This window comes from Sapajus apella, unplaced genomic scaffold (assembly GCF_009761245.1).
Source record: "Sapajus apella isolate SASKATOON/1434 unplaced genomic scaffold, GSC_monkey_1.0 scaffold47, whole genome shotgun sequence".
NCBI lineage: Eukaryota > Metazoa > Chordata > Mammalia > Primates > Cebidae > Sapajus > Sapajus apella.
In genome coordinates, this window is record NW_022436987.1 from 1,265,568 (window position 1) to 1,289,518 (window position 23,951).

A 23,951-nucleotide genomic window follows, 5' to 3' on the forward strand; every position below is an offset into this window, starting at 1 on the left:
TTAACCATCTTTTAAGGAAAAGATCCTCAATACTTGCTTTCGAATCTGCTTGGTTCTGACCCCATAGATTACAGGATTGAGGGCTGGTGGAACAACTACATATAGATTGGCTAAGAGGATGTGGATATATTGAGGGATATTGTGGCCAAAACGATGTGTCAAGAAAGAGAAAAATGCTGGTGTAAAAAAGGCTAAAATAACACCAATGTGGGAGCCACAGGTGTTGAGAGCTTTGAGCCGGGCCTCCCAGGAGGGTAAGCAGAAGACTGCATAGAGGATCCTCACGTAGGAAAGCGTAATAAAAATTACATCTAATGATAAAATAAATATATCCCCAAGGCCAAATATTATGTTGACTTTGATGCTGGCACAGGCCAGACGGGCAATGCCCATGTGCTCACAGTAAGTATGAGGGATGATATGGTGCTCACAGAAAGGCAACCTTAGGAGAAGAAACACCAGTGGAGCCACCATACACAGGCTCCGTAGAGTAGCAATGCCTGCAATGAGTCTGATGATTTTGCTGGTGAGGATCATGGTGTATCTAAGGGGTTTGCAAATGGCAATGTAGCGGTCAAAGGCCATGGCCACCAACACAATGCTCTCCATGACAGTGAAGAAATGGATGAAGAACATCTGAGAAAGACAGCCTTCAAAAGATATTTCCTTGAGGCTGAACCAGAAGATGCCCAGCATTTTGGGGATGGTGGCTGTGGATAAGCACAGGTCAACGGAATCCAGCATGGCCAGAAAGTAGTACATAGGCTCATGGAGACTCTGCTCAGTCTGGATCACAAACAAGACAGCAGCGTTTCCCAGGAGTGCAACAAGATACAGGAAGAAAAAAGGAAATCCAATCCAAATGTGCACATCTTCCAGCCCTGGGATGCCCTGGAGCAGGAATGAAGAAGGATGGAACTGCGTGTCATTAGAAATGGCCATCCTCCTTGCTACTATTGGTGATTGTGTGTATCAGAGTTAGAAATTGGCTTCTCATTAGTGATTTTTGTTCCACTTTTTTCTTTCTTCAGACTCCTGGTAAAACGCAAAATCACATTTTAATACTTCTTTTATTTCATTTGATATTATCAACACTTCATGCCATCCTTATCTCAACATCAGATAGTTCCAGGAATAGAGTTAGCCTTACTCTTCACCAGATCCTTTCTTCCACAAAAGGTTGAACAAGAAGAGAGAAGAGAAGATATCTATTTATCAGGTAATATTCAGTGTAAGAAGTGAGAATCATAAACGTCCTTGTTCTCTGTATCTGGTGGTGTTACAAATATAGCAGTTAATACACATGAAATATAATTTAGGTAATCCAATTCATTCTCCTATTAGAGAATTTGATCATTAATATATGTCATATCTATTAATATATATTAATGTTTAGAGTTATCATTTATATATAAACACATATACTTAATTATACATATATACGTCTGAAAACAGAAACTATACATTTACTTTTGTTTATTTATGCACTTAAAACTTCACACGTATTAAGTTCTCAGAAAACATGTTTGTCAAGCAAAGGAGTAAGAGAGGAAATAACAACAACCAGCATGACCCGTATGATTAGTAATGTAATTTTCACCCTAACTTGGTCTTCCAAAAGCAATCTTCATCCAAAATATTTTGTATCATGAATAAAGGCACAGATGAAAACATTTTGCACAAGGACTTTTAAAGTTGGGGTAAAACTTGAGTTTATGCAATATCTTACATTGAAATGGTCTAATTATCTACCAAATATGCAAAATTTCAAACTCATTAAGGAAATTATCTCATGAAGGTCAATCAGGGACACCTACAGAGTTTCTAATTTTCTAGGCTCTACTGTATTCAAATTCTATTTTACCTTGCTTATGCATGGAAAATGGCATATCATGTTAGGTACCGTTGAAATTGGTAGTCCAACAAAGCTGTCCTCAATTCCAGATCTGGATGTTTTTTCTGGACCTTTTAAAACACTAAATAAAATTATTATTAAATGGTTTGCTATATAGAAACTAGCTTGAGTGACAAAATGTTAGATTTATTTATTCCAATTTTTTTTTTTAATCAAGAAAGGAGAAGCTTATTGCTGGGTAACTTCCTGAGATGAAACAATTTTGGAAACAGTGTGAAAATGATAGGCTTTAGGGATCAATGCCTGGAAGTTGTGGAAGTTTGTATTTGGGTGGTACCCGTCAGAAATGGAGATATATAAAAAAAAAAGCATCATTGCCCCTTTAACCCAGGAAAAATTCTCTTCTTTTTGCTATTTCTAATAGGTTCCAGCTGGACAGCCTCTAGCAAAGAATGCCGTCCAGCTGGAACCTATTAGAAATAGCAAAATGAAGAGAAATTTGGGGATACTAAATAGAAATTTAGACAGAAATTTTATTTCATTTTATTTTATTTTTCCAATTTATTTATTTTATTGCATTTTAGGTTTTGGGGTACGTGTGAAGAACATGCAAGATTGTTGCGTAGGTACACACGTGGCAGTGTGATTTGCTGCCTTCCTCCCCATCACCTACATCTGGCATTTCTCCCCTTGCTATCTCTCCCCAGCTCCCCACCTCCCACCATCCCTCCCCTATTTCCCACCAACTGACCCCAGTGTGTAGTGCTCCCCTCCCTGTGTCCATGTGTTCTCATTGTTCAACACCCGCCTATGAGTGAGAACATGCAGTGTTTGATCTTCTGCTCTTCTAGACAGAAATTTTAAATAAGACTTGGTCTCCATCATTCTCAGCAAACTGACAGAAGAGCAGAAGATTGAACACCGCATGTTCTCACTCATAGGCTGGTGTTGAACAATGAGAACACATGGACACAGGGAGGGGAGCACTACACACTGGGGTCAGTGAGGGGAAATAGGGGAGGGACTGTGGGGGGTGGGGGGTTGGGGAGAGATAGCAAGGGGAGAAATGCCAGATGTAGGTGATGGGGAGGAAGGCAGCAAATCACACTGCCACGTGTGTACCTACGCAACAATCTTGCATGTTCTTCACACGTACCCCAAAACCTAAAATGCAATAAAATAAATAAATGGAAAAAAAAAAAAGACTTGGTCAATGCTTTCACAATATAGTGAGGAAGACATAATTGAAAAAATAAAATCAGAATAAAATGTATTTATGGTAGAAAAAATGGAAAATATTGTCAGTATGTATTGGGACAAAGAAGCTCCATGTAGGAGGTAAAATAGATCAAAGCCAACTACACTTTTACAGACAAAATAGTATAGGAAGTTTATTGCAGGTAAAGAGAAAAAGATATACAAATTGAGAACAGAAATCAAAATTCTCAGTGGCCCTACTTTACAGGGTGAGTTTCCATTCAGGACTTACATTCTGTGGCCCTCTATGTAGCCTTCTTCAGATTCTGGAGATCGATATCTCTACTTGTTAACTGATAAGTGTCTCAGTCATTCTCAAGTCCTACCTAGAGCATGAGGTAGGATTGTTGTCATTTTATCCAAAGAAGAAAGCCCATCCCAATCCCAATCCTGATTATCCAGGTGCATTCTCCAGAATTGGTGCCTTCCTAAGAGCTGAATTAGCCACTCTTCCTAATTAATAAACACTGAGCAAATCAACCTGTCACTTATACATTCCCCAGAAGTATATAGTGATCTAGTCTAACTACCAACATGTTTTCATAGATCCCCAAATATTTGCCAGCTGCAGTGATGAGACTGGGTCTTATTCTCTCCTCTGAGACCATGATTTCTAACATCCAAAAATGAACTTATATCAAACAGCAATTTTCTCAGTTCTGCATCATGGTAGTCACTGTTCTTCCATATTCCGCAGCTTCCATCCATCTACCTGCCTTGCCCCACGGTCATGAACACCATTTCATGTCCTGAAACTGGTAAGAATAAGAATAGATTTTCTGCACCAGTGGTGTGCAATCAGGGGCAACTTTTTCCCTAGGGAATATGTGACAATGTAGGAGCATACCTGTGATCATCACAACTTCGTGTAAGTGCTACTGGTATCTAGTGTATAGATGTCAGGGATGCTTCTAAACATCCTTAAGCTAAGACTTCCCAGAGCAAAGAATTATGTTGCCCAAAATATCAGTAGGTTGAGATTAATAAACCCTCCTATATATGTTTTAATCTTACATCTGTCAGTTTCCAATCCCATGACATATGCTGCCGTAAAACAACCTAAACCATCTACATGTTATCAATTTTGGAAACAGTGTGGAAATGATAGGCTTTAGGGTAAATGCCGGGAAGTTGTAGGAGTTCGTATTTGGGTGGTACCCATCAGAAATGGAGATATAAAAGAGCATTTCTCTTCTGCTTTCCTACTTTATTTTTGGGTTTCGTGAAAAACAAACAAGGTAACAAATTCAACTCTACCAACATTCATGGTTATGCTTTATAATTTATTCATTCATTAGTTCCTTCATTCAAAATTATACTTGTTGGTCTTGTTTACTAGGTTTTACAACACTCTCAGTACCAGAAAAATATAGTCCTTGACTTCTTGATATCCACATTTCATCCCTAGCATATAAAGTGAAAAAGAAAAAGTAGCTGAGACGATACAGATTTTTTTCTGTCAGCATCTCATCTGTAGCTGTATGTTTAGGATTATGGATGCAAAGAGATATTTGCATATGTATGACAGTATATAGTCATGATAATTTTTGGGTATAAAATTTGAAATGCCAAAAGTTTATCTCTGTGTTATTTATCTTTTCTCCAACTGTCTGTATTTTACCTCCACACCTCTATCTTAGCTTAGCATGAATTCATTCCTCATCTCCCATGTTGCTTCCCACAGCCCTAACCAGTATTATGCAATCTTACCTTTCTTTCCAAATATATCTGAAAGTCTCAATTTTGCAATCATCTGATATCTCTCTGGATTCACACTTTCATAAGCAAAGGTAGGCATTTATAGTGGTGCTGTAGCCCTGCTTCCACTGGGATGGGAATTATCCCTGGGTTCTTGGCATTGACTACGTGATATTCACTGGAGAGTTTACCTAAGAAACATTCCTCTCTATGCTGGAACTATGGGGTAAGAATAATCTCCGTCTTTATTTTCCAGTGGTAGATTCTGTATTATTTCTGCTTTCCAAATTAAAAATTTAACCTCCCACTTAACAACTGGAAAGTTAAGTCTTTGCCACCTTCTTCTATAGTATATTCCACCAGGTTTCCATTACTCTTTTGTCTGCATCTTCTCTGTTATCCTTAAATCCTGGTGTATATATATACATTTCCTTTGCCCTCCTTCTCATAAAACATGTAGGTTAAAGTCTCGATAAGGCAACAAATACATAAGAGGCCAGGATCCTGGAGAGATGGAAATTCACTAAGGTGAGCATAAATTCTTACTCACCATTTCTCTATTGGTTGTTTAATGACTATAGGAGCAGAGAAAGAGGGCAGACAACCACTCAGACACAAGAAAACTCGCAGAGCTTTGACAAATTATCACTGCTGAATGGGGAAAAAAAATATTTGGAAGCTCCAAAAGCAGCTAGGACATGAGTAACCAAGATCTCAGAATGAAAAGATGCACAAGGTTCATCCATGTCCCTACAAAGGACCCAAACTCATCATTTTTGATGGCTGCATAATATTCCATGGTGTATATGTGCCACATTAAAGGGCAGAAGATCAAACACCACATGTTCTCACTCATAGGCGGGTGTTGAACAATGAAAACACATGGACACGGGGGGGGAGCACTACACACTGGGGTCATTTGAGGGGAAATAGGGGAGGGATGGTGGGGGGTGGGGAGCTGGGGAGGGATAGCAAGGGGAGAAATGCCAGATGTAGGTGATGGGGAGGAAGGCAGCAAATCACACTGCCACGTGTGTACCTATGCTACAATTTTGCATGTTCTTCACATGTACCCCGAAACCTAAAATGCAATAAAATAAATAAATGGGGAGAAAAAAAAAGATGTACAAAAAAGTGAGCAACAAAATCTGAACCGTTCTTTTCATAGAGCCACTTACTTAATCTAAATTTGCATAAGGCAAATGGACATGGCAAACAAAAAGCAGCTCATAATTTTTGGCAGGTTTGCAGTGCTAAGGAGACAAAAATTAGTGTTCAGGACATACCAAGAAGGACATAGTATAGTAAATACTTCTGGAAAGCTACATCTCAGTAGTAGATAGATTCTTACAAAGATGATATACTGGTGAAATCTGACAAAAAAAAACAAAATAAATATTTTCTGTAGCAGAATAATACCTTCAAAAGCATCTACAATTTTTCAAATACTGGACATATCATACAGGGACTTTAGGATTATTGTGATCAATATAGTCCAGAAAATAGTTGACAAGGTGGAGACTTTCCCAAGGGAACTGGAGCCCATAAGAAGAATCAAAATGAAGTCCTAGCAATAAAAAGTACTAACAACAAAAATATATAAACTTGACAGAAGATTGTAAGAGAATATTGGTCATTCTAAGGAAATCTTGGAACAAGCTGTAAACTGTGGGCCAAATTAATTTCATGCCCTGCTCTTTTCCAGCCAGTAAGCTAAAAATAGTTTTTCCCTTCAGAAAAAGTTAGTAAAGAATAAGAAGAAGGAAGAAGAATATGTAACAGACACCATAAATGGCCCCAAAGCCCAAAACATTTACCATCTGTCCTTTTAGAGAAAAAACAGTGCTAACCTCTGATTTAGGTTAGTGGGATTTAAATAATCAGAATGAAACAGAGAGAGCAAAGAAATTTTTTAAAAAGCACTGAAGACACATGAGGCAAGAGTAAATTATCAATATTAATACAGTGGTTTAAAAATTTGCCAGTTTCTTGATCCTCCTTTCATCAAGTGTCAATTTGTGATATTGACTAAAGAAGTGACATTTTGTTATTTCTTATTGCATAAAAGGCCATGCATCTAAATCAGATGTTAAATAAGTTTGTTCTGAGAAGCCTGAGCTTCCAAACAAGAGACTCAACTATTTTTGAGATGGCATAAATGAATGGTGCTCCAGGGTGTAGCTGCTCTATTCAGAAGTCTCAGCTGAACCCACCCATCCAGGATCCCAGCTCAAGCACCAGGCATGGAAGTGAATAAACTAGCCCTGGATTATCAAGCCCCAGCTGTTTAAGTAATTCTCAGCTATTTGAGTCACCTCAACTGAGGCTCTAGATTTTGTAGAGAAAAAAGAGCCTTCCTTACTAACCTCTTTCAGAAGCCCTGACCTACAGAATCTGCAAACACAGTAGAATATTTGATTTACCATTCTTTAAAATACTTTAAGTTCTGGTGTACATGTGCAGAATGGGCAGCTTTGTTACATAGGTATACATGTGCCATGGTGGCTTGTTGCCTCCGCTGTCATCTACATTAGGTATTTCTCCTAATGTTAGCCTTCCCCAATCCCCCCACCCCCTGCTATCCCTCCTCTAGCCCCCACTCCCTGACAGGCACCACTCTGTGATGTTCCGTTCCCTGGTGTCCATGTGTTCTCATCGTTCAGCACTCACTTATGAGTGAGAATATGCGGTGTTTGGTTTTCTGTTCTTGTGTCAGTTTGCTGAGAATGATGATTTCCAGCTTTATCCATGTCCCTGCAAAGGACATGAACTCATCCTTTTTTATGGCTGCCCAGTATTCCATGGTGCATATGTGCCACATTTTCTTTACCCAGTCTATCACTGATAGGCATTTTGGTTGGTTCCAAGTCTTTGCTATTGTAAAGAGTGCCAAAATAAACATATGTGTGCGTGTGTCTTTATAGTAGAATGATTTATAATCCTCTCTGGCATCTTTTGTCTCTTGATTTTTTTTAATGATCACCATTCTAACTGGCATGAGATGGTATCTCAATGTGGTTTTGATTTGGATGTCTCTAATGACCAGTGACGAGCTTTTTTTCTTATGTTTGTTGGCTTTAGAAATGTATTCTTTTGAAAAGTGTCTGTTCACATCCTCTATCCACTTTTTGATGGGGTTGTTTTTTCTTGTAAATTTGTTTAAGTTCTCTGTAGATTCTGGATATTAGTCCTTTGTCAGATGGGTAGATTGCAAAAATTTTTTCCCATTTTTTTTGTTGCCAGTTCACTCTAGTAACAGTTTCTTTCACTGTGCAGAAGCTCTTAAGTTTAATTTGATCTCATTTTTCTATTTTGGCTTTTGTTGTCATTGCTTTCGATGTTTTAGTCATGAAGTCCTTGCCTATGCCTATGTCCTGAATGGTAGTATATAGGTTTTCTCCTAGGGTTTTTATGGTGTTAGGTCTTATGTTTAAATCCTTAATCCATCTGGAATTAATTTTTGTATAAGGTATAAGGAAGGGATCCAGTTTCAGCTCTCTGTATATGGCTAGCCAGTTTTCCCAATACAATTTATTAAGTAGGGAATACTTTCCCCATTGCTTGTTTGATTTACCATTTTAAACCATCAAGTTTTGGGGTGAGTTCTGTAGGAAAACATGTAAAGGGAAAAGAAAATACACACACACAATACCTTTAAGGGTAAACAACCTTTATACCATGTAAATGGCAAGCAGATATAATAAGCAAATGATATAACAAGCAAATTGATATAATAAGCAGACTGACATAATTGCTTGATATAATATATAATATAATAAACAAATTGCAATGAGAGATGGAGAAGGAAAAGATATACATACGTACATATATATATGTTTGGTATGGTAAGAGGCCCCCTCCTCCCTGACCCTCCCAACCTCTGGTAACTACTATTTTCCTCTCTGCTTCTCTATGATCAAAGTTAAATTCTAATTTAATGACTGCCTGCTTTTTTATGTGTGTGAAAGAAATTATAGTAACTACTGAGTAGGATTTTGGTAAGAACAATAAGATTGTATGTGTGTAAAGTATAATTATCACTGTCTGTACAGTGCATGTATAGGGGGATAATATTGTTATATTAGGGCAAGTTGTAAATATTGTTTTAAGAATCCTGGCAGCCACTTACACTGTTCATATTCTTTTTAATAGCGATTTTATTCTGTATTCTGTTCAATTTTTTAACATCTTAGAATAAGAAAAAAATGATTATAATTTGGAGGCAACCTAATTGACTAAATTATTACTTTCTATTAAATATGGAATTTGAATAAATTACTTAACCTTCCAGACATCAATATAGTCATCAAAATAGTGGAAAAAGTAACATAAACTTCATAGAATTGTCTTGAGAATCCAGAAACTGAAATGAACATACTAGCAAAAGTAGATTTAATACAAATTCCAATATTCTCATTATTACCTTTAAAGATAAACGTTTCAATTTACAAATAAATAATGTTATTTGTAACATGTTGTTATTTATTGCAACATTTCGCTCTGTGTACTTACTTTCTATTAGGTTAGACAAAAGATAACTATATTTTTAACAATGAAAGAAACCTGAATTCTAAGACAGATCTCCAGTGGATTAGTGATCAGTCTTGAGGACTGATACTTCATTACTCTGTCCTGAGCCTGCTTGGTCCTGACTCCATAGATTACAGGATTGAGGGCTGATGCAACAACCCCATATAGGTGGTTCAATCAAATATGTGTATATTGTTGGATATTATGGCCAAAATAATGTGTCAAGAAAGAAAAAAAATTCTGGTGTAAAAAAAGCTAAGATAACACCAATATGAGAACCACAGGTGTTGGGTGGTTTTAGTAAAGCTTTCCAGGAGGGCAGGCAGAAGACTGAATAGAGGACCCAAATAGAGGAGAGAATAATATGAAGCACATTTAGTAACAATAAGGAAATCGTGCCAAGGCCAAACATAATGTTGACTTTGATGCTGGCACAGGCCAGGCAGGCAAAGCTCATGTGCTCAAAGCAAGTATAAGGGATGTTATGGTCCCCAAAGAAGGGCAGCCTCAGAAGGAGAAACAGCAGTGAAACAATCATGCACAGGCTCCTCAGGACAGCAATGCCTGCTATGAGGCTAATGATTTTGCTGGTGAGGATCATAGTGTGCCGAAGGGGTTTGCAAAAGGCAATGTAGCGGCCAAAGGCCATAGCCACCAACACAGTGCTCTTCATTACAGTGAAGAAATGGATAAAGAACATCTAAGAAAGGCAGCCTCCAAAAGATATTATGTTCTTGAGACTGAACCAGAACATACCTAGCATTTTGGGGATGTTGGCTATAGACAAGCCTAGGTCAATGGAATCCAACATGGCCAGGAAGTAGTACATGGGCTCATAGAGACTCTGCTCAGTCTGAATCACAAACCAGACAGCATCTCTTACCACTCACTCCTTTTTCCTCTTCCCTCCACTCCAGGCATGTACTTTGTGCCATTTCTGTATTCTAAGCTCACCTTTATCCCAAGGATTTTGCCTTTTCAGCTCCTAACCCCTGGAACACTGTTCTCTGATACCTTCCGAAGTCTTGCTCCTTCACTTCATTCATCTCTCCTCAAATGATTAGATGTCAAAGAAGCTCTTTCAGGCCATTGGATTTAAAATCGTAACCCTTCCAAATCTATTTTCTTAGCCTGCTTTATTTTGATTTCTAACACTTTTACCTACCTAAAATTATATTGTATTCATCGGGTTTTCTCTCATTCAGTAAGAAATTATATGTGAGAGGGATTGTAAAATATGAGAAAATATTTATAATTGTTGAATGTAGCTATATGGTCGTTCTGTTTTATTTTTAAATTTTTTATATGTATGATAAATTTTTATAAACAGTTTTTAAATGAGAAAGTACCATTCAATATATTCTTTTTAAAAAATACAATGTGCATGTGGTATAAGTATACAGGGGATTAAAGACAAACATAAGACTCAAAGCCATAAAATTACTAGAAGAAAACATTTGAGAAACACTCTAGGTTATTAGTTTGGGCAAAAATTCCTTGAGTAAGTCCTCAAAAGCACAGGTAACGAGAGCAAAAGTGAATAAATGGGATCACATTAAGCTAGAGTTTGACACAGCAAAGAAAACAACCAACAAAGTGAAGAGAAAACCCACAAAACAAGAGAGTATTTGCAAACTGCTCCACTTAACAAGGTATAATAACTAAATTATATGAGAAGCTCAAACAACTCAATAGCAAAATGATAGTAATAAGTAATTGATTTACAAATGGGCAAAAGATCTTTTTCTTCTTTTCTTCCTTTCTTTTGTCACTGCAACCTCCACTTCCTGGGCTCAGGCAATCCTCCCACCTCAGCCTCCCGAGTAGCTGGGACTACAGGCATGTGCCACCATGCCCAGCTAATTTTGTATTTTTTGTAGAGATGAGGTTTTGTCCTTTGCCTAGGCTCCAACTCCTAGACTCAAATAATCTGCCCACTTCAGCCTCCCAAAGTGCTGGGATTATAGGAATGAGCCACCATACCTGGTGGCAAAAGATTTTAATAGACATTACTCAAAAGAAGACATATAGATTGCCAACAAATATATGAGACGATGCTTATCATTACTGATCATCATAGAAATGCAAATCAAAACTACAATGAGATATTATCTCCATGTTACTTTTGCAAATTTCTGCAACTGGCTTGAGTTTCTCCTCAGAAAATGGGATGTTCTTTTATAACACATGGTCAGACTGCAAATTTTCTGAACTTTTATGCTCTGCTTCCCTTATAAAACAGAATAACTTTAACAGCACCCAAGTCACATTTTGAATGCTTTGCTGCTTAGAAATTTATTCTGCCAGATACCCTAAATCATCTCTCTTGAGTTCAAAGTTTTACAAATCTCTAGGGCAAGGGTGAAATGCCGCCAGTTTCTTTGCTAAAACATAAAAAGTCCCAGTTCCCAACAAATGTGTTCCAGTTCCCAACAAGTTCCTCATCTCCATCTGAGACCATCTCAGACTGGATTTCATTGTCCATATCATTAACAGCATTTTGGTCAAAGCCACTCAACAAATCTCTAGAAAGTTTACTACCACAAGAGCAGTATGGGGGAACTGCCCCCATGATTCAGTTACCTCCCACTGGGTCCCTTCCACAGCATGAGGGAATTATGGGAGCAAATATTCAAGATGAGATTTGAGTGGGGACACAACCAAATCATGTTAGATGCCATCTAGTTTCTTGTTCCACCACACGAGCCTTGGCATGGGCTCTTTCACTTTGATTGTCATCTTTATTCTTTTTTCTTCCAAGATAATCACTTTACCACTTGGGATTCTTAATAAATACACCACATCTGATGTTAACACATTTCCCTGTTGAGGAGACTTAAAAGCAAAGAGACGTAAAATAAACATAAATTAAACTGCTCAACTTTTCATTTTTGTAAGAAGCCTTTGTAGCTTTCCTGCTTCCAAGACAGAATGTGCTCAACTACTGCACGGTGTCTGCGGGGAGAAGGCAAAAACTATTTCTGCACAAGTATATTCTGTTCCAGTCTGGCTGTCCAGTGAATTACCTACTGGCTGCTTTTGGTAGGAGATGACTGTGTCACAGTTAAATTTATGTATCTTTGCTTTACAGACTCAACATGTGACTTGTGTGATCTACTGCCTAATGCTGTATCTTAACCATATAAATGGCGGACAGAGAGCAGCAATAAAGAACATATATTCAAGGCCTTCTTCCTAAGCCATTTTCCTCCAAATTTTTTGTTATTCCTCTATGAAGGAAATTGATAATTATCACACAACTTGCAAATCCTCAGAGGAAAAAACATTTATTAGCACTACTTAGGACCAACTTATTATATCTTCTTTCCCAATGTAAGTGCTTAAAGACAAACAACTATGTTTTTGAATTCTTCTACTGCTTGCAAACCTACACATGAAACATGGTAGAAGTACTGACATCTATATCTGCATACATCTGTACATTCATATTACGTATTGTATAAATGTTATTTAAATAAGTAAATAAAAAATAAATAAAATATTTATGAATGTATGTTATGTTTATATCCTTTTTATACTTTAATCTTTAAGTTCATTACTATGATTGCATCATTATGTGGCATGAGGAAAATTGTAGTAACGACTAAGGTAGGATTATGGTGAGCACAATGTGAGTGTATGAGAGTAAAGTATTCTTATCAATGTCTCTTTATACATATACTGCATTTAGAGTAGGGTGATATTACTATTTGGGAAAACTTAATTATTTTATGAATTCTGCCTAACCACTTAATTCGTCTATGATCTCTGAAAATAGCAACTGTATTCTATTCAATTCTTAAACATCCTGGAATAAGAAAAAATGATCATAATTTGGAGGCAATGTAATTGGCTTAAATTACTACTTTGTACGAAACATGGAATATAAATACATCACTTAAATTTTCCAAATATCAAGATATTCATCACGAAAGTGGAAAAAATAATATATACTTTATAAGGACTGTCTTGGGGATCCAGAAATAAAATTTTTTTAAACTTGGAAAAGTAGAGTTTATAAAAATTCTAATATGTAAATAACTGCCCTTAAAAGCAAAAACTTCAATTCACAGTTAAATAAAGTTATTGGTTGTGATATTCCACTCTGCCTTCCTTTTTTTTTTTTTTTTACCATATCAGAAATAAGATAACTTTACTTTTTAAAAATGGAAGAATCAAGAATGCTAACAGAGACCCTCCAAACTTCAATTGGCTAGTGATCTGTCTTGAAGAAAATCCTCAGCACTTTCTCCCTAATCTGTTTGGTCCTGACTCCATAGATTACAGGATTCAGGGCTGGTGGAACAACCACAAATAGATTAGCCAAGAAAATGTGGATATATGGAGGAATATCATGGCCAAAACGGTGTGTAAAGAAAGAGAAAAATGCTGGTGTAAAAAAGGCTAAGATAACACCAATGTGAGAGCCACAGGTGTTGAGAGCTTTGCATCGAGCTTCCCAGGAGGGAAGGCAGAAGACTGCATAGAGGATCCTGACATAGGAGAGAATAATAAGGAGCACATCCAATAACAAGAGAGAAATGCTGCCAAGACCAAACATAATGTTGACTTTGATGCTGGCACAGGCCAGATGAGCAATGCCCATGTGCTCACAATAAGTATGTGGGATGATACGGTGTCCACAGAAGGGCATCCTTAAGAGAAGGAACACCAGTGGAACGACCATGTACAGGCTCCTCAGGACAGCAATGCCTACAATGAGTCTGATGATTTTGCTGGTGAGGATCATGGTGTATCGAAGGGGTTTGCAAATGGCAATGTAGCGGTCAAAGGCCATGGCCACCAACACAATGCTCTCCATGACAGTGAAGAAATGGATGAAGAACATCTGAGAAAGACAGCCTTCAAAAGATATTTCCTTGAGGCTGAACCAGAAGATGCCCAGCATTTTGGGGATGGTGGCTGTGGATAAGCACAGGTCAACGGAATCCAGCATGGCCAGAAAGTAGTACATAGGCTCATGGAGACTCTGCTCAGTCTGGATCACAAACAAGACAGCAGCGTTTCCCAGGAGTGCAACAAGATACAGGAAGAAAAAAGGGACTCCAATCCAAATGTGCACATATTCTAGCCCTGGGATGCCCAGCAGTAGGAATGAAGAAGGATGGAACTGGGTGTTATTAGCTATAGGCATTGTTTCTGTCACATAACGCTGTTGTGTCTATCAGTGACAATTATTGACTTTCCATTAGTGATTCTTGCTCCAGTTCTCACTTTATCCTGATTCCTGGTAAAATAAAAAATAACATTGTACTTTTTTTTGGTTCCTCTCTGAAAAAGAGTAAAATACCTCTTATTCTCCTGGGCTCATATGATCATGAAGCACAACCAATAATAAAATCAGCTTCATTGGATTGCCACTTTTCCTACCAGAATTTATTACACATGAGGAACAAAGTGGGGAGAAATCTCTATCTGCCTGATAGAAATTTATAATGGGAGTCTAAGCAGAAACCGATTTTAAAAATAAGCTTTCAGAATATATGAATCTGATAGTTTTACACCCATTTCTCTTAACTTTCAGGCTGATTTTTATTACTTGTCATCTATCTTAGTCCCTTACTAAAGGTTGTATTTGTGCACTGAAAGTGCGTGTGTGTGTGTGTCTATGCATTTGTAAATTAGTTTTAGAGTACTAGTGGGTTTACTTTTAGAGCAGAGAGAAAAAGTCTATTTTTTATATACCACTTAAGACTTCTCATTTTAAATGTTAAGTTAATAAATTGAAAACAAGATGGCAAAAAATTTTAATGTGATGTTTCAGAAAATAAACAACTCCCTGATTATGACAACTTCTTTGCAAAAAGAAAAATGTATCCAATCTTTTTGGAAATTGGGTAAATAAAATTAAAGGAAGATAATTAATGGAAAGTATTTTGCATTTAAAATTAAAAATGGAATGAAAGGTTAATTTACATAATTGCACCATATATAGAACCACTAAAAAACACATGCATTAAAGAAACTCTAGAGAGGGTTTTTTTTTTTCTGCTGCACAATTAAATATTATCTCAGATTTACATGGACAGGGAGAATGACTTTATTCTACAACATATTTCCTATCAATGCTGTTCTCCATCTGGTATGTTAGGGTCTTTATGAAACCTTGCTTTTCACAGCACAGAAAGAAAAGAATTTATATGATTTTGTTTTGTAACACTTTTCCTGTCTACGGAAAAATTCTGCACTCATTTATAATAAATTAAATTTTTCAAAAATCAATGCGAGAAATGTTTATTATTGAGCAAATTCTTTCCTAAAACTAGCTCTACAGATAATGTGGAAGTGACAGACCATGAATTGCACAATTGCACAGAACACTTTGATTCAGATTTGAGATTATATGGAGGCTCAAAGAAGTCAGAGTTGATTGGTCTCCATGAGGAGAAAATAGGAACAATTCACTCTACTTTAAACCTGTAAAAAGGCAAATGTCTCAACAAAACCTATTCATTTGAAGCGAATGACGGTTAGCAGAAATCAGAGAATATCCGGGAAATTCTTTCAAGAAGAAGAATATATACATGGTTATTGAGGCTGTTGAGAATAGGCTTAAAGTTTTCAGATCTGTAATTTAAAAAGTCAAAGATAGATGGACACAGAGAGGGGAGCATCACACACTGGGGTCCATTGGGGGAGGCTAGGCGAGGGATAGGGGGAGGGAGGGTGGGGGGGAGGGATAATGCGGGGAGAAATGTCAGGTATAGGTGATGGGGGGATGGTGGCAGCAATCCACCTTGCCATGAATGTACTATGCAACAATCTTCCATATCTGCACATGTACCCCAGAATCTAAAGTACAAAAAAAAAAGGACACAATTCTTTTTTTCCCCATTAGTTAATAATACATGAGGGATGCGTAAGGGTACACTTCACAATTTAATCCATCAAATATGTAAGAGGTCCTATATTTGCCAGCCAGCTTTCATTTCAGTAGTATCTGTCAAACACTCTCAAAAAGACCACAATGCAGCAACCCGCCTCCCTTAGAATAGCGGATCCATGTCTCATTTTGGAATGTGGAAGAAATTGCCATCAATTGCTCATGGTCTCTGTTGAAACTGAATGGAAAGATGTTTTCTGCCAACAGGTAGCATGGGATATAGAGAAGTTTAATTTCGTTTTAGAAAAATAAGGCAAAATTTCTTGGAAAAAAACCCACAGTGTAAACAGAGCGCAATTCCAAAGAAGAAATTTGAAAGCTGCATTGCAAGTGCTATGACAGAAACACACAACAAATGTTGTAGGTGTGGAAATGGGGCAATGAAAATTCCAGGGAAGAAGTTGGGCTTTGGTTGTGACTTAAAGAGAAATTACTTTATATATATTATATATACTATTGTATAGTATATAATTATACATTGTATATTTTATTCTCTCTATATAATAACATATATATTATGCTCTATAAAGAAAAAAACAAGGACAAAGTGAGGAAAAGAAATATGTTGTCCCGCCAGGACAAAGGCCTGGAACCTTGGTCCTCTGCATTACTTTTTACAACGATACAGTAAAATGTCCACTGAACTCTGTGTACGTTCTAAGGAATATCTGGTATCTTAGTCACTCTTGGTACAACAGAAACTCATCAAGATAAAATAAGGCTATATATCATGAAAATCAATTTATCACACATATTTTGTGGATTTTTCCAAGTAAGTTTTATAACTGGTATTTTTATTTGAGAAAAGATCACTTCCAAGTCTACAAACATTTCTCAAAATATCCAGTCCCTTAGTCAATGACTGTATGCTGACCTATTATTCCAACATGCATTTGTATAATCTCCAATGTGTGTTGGGTTCAGAAATAAAACTAGGTTCCAGCACCTTTTTTTGACCTTCTAAGACTAAGGTTTACATAGAGTTATATCTGGTAGACATTTTCTGTAACCTTACATCTTTTTATAGCACCTTAATCCAATATCCTTTACAAAGTCTTCATACACACCTCGTTTCATGTCCTATGTCAGATGAGGGTAAGCAGAAGAGAAAATGTACATGTTTTAATTTTGTACCTGCTTAATCTCTCAGTCTCATGCCCATCGCTCCAGCATCAAACCTCATTTCCTTTATCAGCTTCTTTATCACCTTAAATATGGATTCTATTTTTAAAAGACTCCATTCCTCAGGTCCATGGTTTACAATTCATTTCTTTAAAAATGTAATTATTAAATATGTATTTACTGATTACCTTTACTATACTTAATACTATTCTATAAAAAACAGGAATAAGTCTTGCCCTCTTGCTATCACATTGGAGCTCCTGTACATAAGGTTCAGAAAAAAGAGCTATAGGATATATTGCTACATCACCTTCCTCAACAGCTTTGCAGTCTTGTTGGTTTCATGTGGGAAATTTTGCATGGTCACAGGTTTATGTGAATGTAGAAAAGCATGTGTAGTCTTGGGAGATCATGAGTATGATTGTGCTTTCTCTCTTTATACTGTTTGTCCTCTATCTCTCCTTGTAAGATTGACATAAGCCTTTCCCCATCTCTCCTATTGTATTTTGCAGCTGACCCTTGATATGACTTACCTTGATCTCTAAATCTCTAACACGCATCATTTTGAACACCATTTGGCACCTGCATGAGTGCACAATTTAACATGCTGAAGACAAGGTATTTATGTGTTCACTAAAACTCTAATTCCATTGGGATAGGAACTGCTGTCTCTATGACACATTGGCACAGCTTAACTAAAAGGCACTTCAAATTTGTTTTGCAATCCCTTTCTCCCTACATAGATTGGAGAACAAAAATTCTTCATTGGTTCTTTATTTTACCGAATAATTCATTTTTTACCATCAATAATTTGTATGATTTCTTCTTTTTAAATTAAATTTCAAACTCCCTGGTGAATGCCTGATTTATTGGCTCAGATCCAATCCTGTACTCTTCATTACTTTATAAATCAATCCTCTCTCTTTCCCACTCTCTCTCATCTCATTCTGTCTCTCTATCTCTTTGTCACTAGCTTTCTTTCCGTCTTCTCTCTGTACTTGCCTCTCACTTCCACTCACATATTTTGAAGCATTAATCTATAATCTCATTCTGTAATCCACATAAAAAACACAAGTGTACAGTGCAAACTACCTACTGATAAATGTACTTCAAGGAATAAAACTTTACTAATACATTCATCCCTTTTTCTTCTTTATTCACAGTATTTAATAAAAACTTCTCAAGAAGGTCTATTGCCCTGGAATTACTCTTCAAACACATCTCTTGCCACTCACTCCTTTTTCCCCTTCACTCCAGGCGTGTACTTTGTGCCATTTCTCAATTCTAAGCCCACTTTTATCTCAGGGATTTTGTCTTTTCTACTCATGAAACCTGGAACATTGTTCTCTGATACCTTCCAAAGTTTTGTTCCCTCACTTCATTTATCCCTCCTCAAACCTCTAGGCCTCAAACAAGACTTTTCTGGCCATTGGATTTAAAAGGTCATTCTTCCAACTCTGTTTTCTTAGCTTGCTTTACCTTGGTTCCTAACATTTATACCTACTTAAATTATATTGCATTTATTGGCTTTCTCTTATTTTGTAAGTATATTCATCCCATGAAGGCAGAGACTATAACCCTTTCTCATGGTTATATGCCAACTCATTAGGGCAGTGTCTGTAATGTAGTAGTTGCATAATTAATGTTTCTTTTCTGAATAAATTATAAAACAAATCCAAAAGGAGAAGCCTAAGCTCACTGGAACACACTCTTACTAGGTGCTGTCCCCTCAGTGCCTTAATGTGCCTCCTATGTTGTAGTACAACATAGACACACACTTTGAAGTCACTTTTCTCATTCTGTTTCATGACTTCTCTTGCACATCACCATATCAATCCTCGCCCTTTCAAAACATGGTGTCCTTAACAGATTTCTGTGAAAGACAAGTCTTTGTGTATTCACATAACTCACTGGTGACAGTACAAGTACACATTCCATGTTCACATAGTGTTGGTTTCTAAAACTTGCCTAAAAACTAAAGTGGCATGTAAAAGAAAGAGGAGCTTGTAAAGGCATACATTTGGAAAAAAAAAAAAAAAGAAATGCTGAAAATAAGTCACCCAATGTCGACTTCAATCAAAATGAAATGGCAAATAAAATACAAAGATAAAAGAAATAGTAAAAAGAAATACATGAAATAAGGTAGTAGAAAAGAAACATAAAATAAAAGTCTCAAAAAGATACAGCATTGATTTTCAAAACAATGAAAATTTCAAATCGCTTAGCAATACCAATTTTGAAAAAAATAAAGTGATTTTAAAATACTAATTATAACCTTAATGGTATGATCGATAATGTTATTTAAACAAATTTGGTACTTGACATCAATTTTTAAATTTCTAGGAAAATACTTTTACCAAAATATAAGAAGTATAACATCTGCACAGTGCTCATGCTTTTAAGATGCCAGAGAAAATTTCATACTTGAAAAGATTTTAAAATACATTCTCCATGGATGAGAAATAAAATAGACATAGTAATTATCACCACTTCTATTTCTAGTTGTATTGGTGGTCTTAGTTCTTTTAAAAACATAATAATGAATACATCAAAAGATAAGAGACAGGAGGCAACAAGGGCTGCAGTCATCTCACGGCTCCACCGCAGACACACATGCGCTTCCAAGTCAGACACACAGTCAGTCACTGAGAGGCCTCAGACTCATTTGATTGTTGGCTTGTAGTATGTAATTTTTTTTTTCCTTATGGTTGTCTCCAGGAAGCAGCTAACAGTTCCCTCAGAGCCTAAGAGAGCTAAAAAAAAGGCACTAAAGTTGCATTTCTCTAATGACCAGTGATGATGAAAAGAAAATGTGGCATATATACCACGGAATATTATCCAGACATAGAAAAGAATGTGTTCATGTCCTTTGCAGGGACATAGATGAAGCTGGAAACCATCATTCTCAGCAAATACAGGAACAGAAAACCAAACACCACATGTTCTCATTCTTAAGTGGGAGTTGAACAATGAGAACACGTGGACACAGGGAAGGGAACATCACACACTGGGTTCTGTCTTGGGGTGGGGGGAAAAAGGAGGGAGAACATTAGGACAAAATACCTAATGCATGTGGGGCTTAAAATCTAGATGATGGGTTGTTAGGTGAAACAAACCACCATGGCACATGCATATCTTTATAAAAAAGCTGCACATTCTGCACATGTATCCCAGAACTTAAAGTAAAATAATTAAAAAAAAAAAAAAGATCTCAAAAGACGTAGTCTTGTGAAAGAGGTGGCATCTTATCACCTCTCCTGATTCACATTGCTAGAAAGAAATACCTAATTAAACTCACCCCCAAGGGGAGGGGATGACACAATTCAAAACAGAAGGTAAGAATCAGTGGGTGCCGTTTTAAAGGCTGTTTATCACAGGCCCAAAGTGGGAGCAACCATAATGTTGGTGGAACAGAGAAAGAAACTGTGGTGCATTCACGTGGCAGAATAACACACAGCAGTGAAAATAAGGAAGCCACTGCTACATATAATAAAGACATTCAAAAATGTGTTTAAATTTTTAAAGGCCAGATATAAATGTTACTATTCAGTAATGTTTCCATTTATAGAAAATTAAAACCAGGTAAAACTATTTGATAGTGATGAAAATTTAAGTAGTGGTCATATACTTGGCAGGTAGAGATTGCAAATAAAATACATATAAATCAGTAGATGCATGGTGCAAGTTCTAGTTTGAGTCCAATGGCCTGAGAGCAAGGAGAGTCAATAGTGTAAGTTCCAGTTCAAGCCTGAGCCTAAAAGCAGAAGACTGATGGTTCAGCTCAAAGACAGTTTGGCTGAAAAGCTTCTTTAATATTCAACTTTGTACTATATTCAGGCCTGCAATGGATTGGATGAAGCAAAACCACAGTAGGAAAGGCCATCAGCTTTATTCAGTCTACAATTCAAATGTTAATGTCATCCAAAACATCCTCACAGACACAACCAATTATTAACATCTGAAACTGCTATAGCCCAGTCAAGTTGACACATAAAATGAAACATTACCATAGATTCTGTTTCTAAATTTTGTGTTTTCATAGATTTTATCACTTTGTAGAAATTTATTGACCTGAATATTTTGTGTTTTAAATGTTTTCTGTTCTTACTATGCCTTTACATGAAATTAGGTCCTCTCTTTTCTGTCTCTATTTTATCCCTAGATAAATTTTGTCTAACAGTATGAAACAAGTTTGGCCACTCACAGGACACTGGTAATTATATAGAGATGCAGGTGCAGGTAAAATTAACTTTACAAATGAGAATCTCATTATTACTTACTTTATCATTAATTCAACCTAGCATCATTCTGGGAATAACTGAGCATTCTGTGCATCCTAATGTGAGACAATACAAAGTTCTGAGTGCTGCATGTGAAGTGGTCTTAACAAAATTTGCTTAATTCATAGATATACAATATAATAATATTTAGTGAAATAGAATAAAGTAAAAGAGACTAGAAAACAGAATAGAAAAAATGATGCAGTTCCTTCCACAATTTCACTCAGACACACAAAGAGACACACACATACAGGGATACACACAGCAGAGATTAATGGTTATATTGCAAAAATTTATATTTTTGCATAAGTATATTTACTATTATGGTGCACTGTTGTGACATCTGTAACTTATCTTAAAGTATTTTAATAAGAAATTGTGTTTTTGCATATGTGTGAAACATATAAGAAAATATTTATGATTGTTGACTGGCTATATATGTGTTCAGTTCTATCTCTGACAAATTTTTATGAATAGTTTTTAAATGACAAACACTGTTAAATATATTTACTTTTTAAAATGTGGAGCAAATTGAAAAATGTAGAAAAGGTGTTACACCAGTAAACTTGTTACAAAACAATAGAATTCAAAGAATTCTTAGAGAAGGATACATGAGAGTCAAGAATATTATCCACCTTGAAATATAACTTCAAAATAGTTGTAACAGGCTGGGCGTGGTGGCTCATGTCTGTAATCCCAGCACTTTGGAAGGCTGAGACGGTCGGATCATGAGGTCAGCAGTTCAAGACCAGCCTGACCAATATGGTGAAACCTCGTCTCTACTAAAAATATAAAAATTAGCAGGGTGTGCTGGTGTGTGCCTGTAGTCCCAGCTACTTGGGAGGCTGAGGCAGGAGAATCACTTTAACCTGGGAGGCAGAGGTTGCTGCGAGCCAGACGGCGCCATTGCACTCCAGCCCTGGGCCACATAGGGGGAATTCATCTTAAAAAAAAAAAAAAAAAAAGAAAAGAAAAATAAAAAAGTTGTAACAACAGGTAATTGAAACAAAAATGTAAATGATATATCAAAATTTATAGACATATATTTTAACTCAACACTTTTAGAAACAAACTAAGTACACAAAAGTGAGTAAAATAAAGAGAATGTACATTTAAAAACTAATTGGAAAATGCATGTTGCTTTTTAACACATCTAGAATATTGTTAAATGACCATTTCCTAAAGCCATGCAAAAATAAATACACACACCAAATTAAAATATAACTAACATTTGAAATCCACAATAAAGTACAACCTCATTAACTTATTTATCTGTAAGTTAAATGTACAATTGAAAATAATTGATGACTTAAAATGAGCAATGAGAAAAGAAATTAGAAAATATTTTTATTTGTGTACATTTAGGGGGTACAAATGCAGTTTTGATGCATAGATATATTCCATGGTGAAATCTGGGCTTTTAGTGTAACTATCACCCAAATAGTGTACATTGTACCCATTAAGTAATTTCTCATTCCATTCCTCACCTGCCTTCCACTCTCCTATCCTTTCAGGTCTTCGATGTCTGTTATTCCACACTCTATGCCATGTGTAGACATTATTTATGTCTCACTTACAATTGAGAATATACAGTATTTGATTTGCCATTTCTGAGTCACTTAAAATAAGGACCTCTAGTTTCATCTGTGTTGCTACAAAATATGTGATATTATTTTTTTGTGGCTGCATAGTATTACACACACACTTACATATATGTATATATATGCACAACTTTTTATTTATCTAATCATCCAATGATGGACATTTAGGTCAATTCCATGTCTATGCTGCTGTATATAGTGCTGAGTTAAAAATACAAGTGCAAGTATCTTTTTAATGTAATAAATTCTTTTCCTTTGGGTATATACCCTGTATTGTAATTGCTGTCAGATGGTAGTTCTATCTTCAGTTTTTGAGAAATGTCCATACTGGTTGGAGAAACCTCCATAGAGGTTGTGCTAATTTACATTCCCACCAACATTGTTTAAGTGTTACCTTTTCTCTGCATGCTTGACAGCATCTGTTGTTTTTTGGCTTTTTATTACTAGCCACTCTGACTGGTGTGACATGGTATCTCACTGTGGTTTTCATTTGCATTTCTCTGATGCTAAACATTTTTTATATACTTGTTGGCTATTTGTACATCTTCTTGTAAAAAAATATCTGTCATGTTTTTGCCCACTTTCTGTGCTACTTGGTTTTTACGTTGTTGCTGGTGCATCATTTGAGTTCCATGTATATCCTGCGTATTAGTCCCTTGTCAGATACATCGTTCACAAATATTTTCTTCCATTCTTAGGGTAGT

General features: G+C 36.4%; 2 protein-coding genes and 1 pseudogene across 2 annotated transcripts; all 3 read right to left on the minus strand.

The window, feature by feature from the left end:
• On the minus strand, positions 1 to 1,244 carry LOC116524991 (olfactory receptor 52E8-like). Its single transcript, XM_032240507.1, has one exon. It carries the CDS (start codon positions 940 to 942, stop codon positions 1 to 3), a length of 942 nt encoding a protein of 313 aa, XP_032096398.1. The 5' UTR covers positions 943 to 1,244.
• Positions 1,245 to 9,313: 8,069 nt separating this feature from the next.
• Positions 9,314 to 12,788, minus strand: LOC116524992 (annotated as a pseudogene).
• A 743-nt stretch (positions 12,789 to 13,531) lies between these two features.
• Positions 13,532 to 14,617, minus strand: LOC116525331 (olfactory receptor 52E8-like). The gene has a single exon (XM_032241134.1). The coding sequence runs from the start codon at positions 14,493 to 14,495 to the stop codon at positions 13,554 to 13,556; it is 942 nt and encodes a 313-aa protein (XP_032097025.1). The 5' UTR covers positions 14,496 to 14,617; the 3' UTR covers positions 13,532 to 13,553.
• Between the last annotated feature and the right edge of the window lie 9,334 nt (positions 14,618 to 23,951).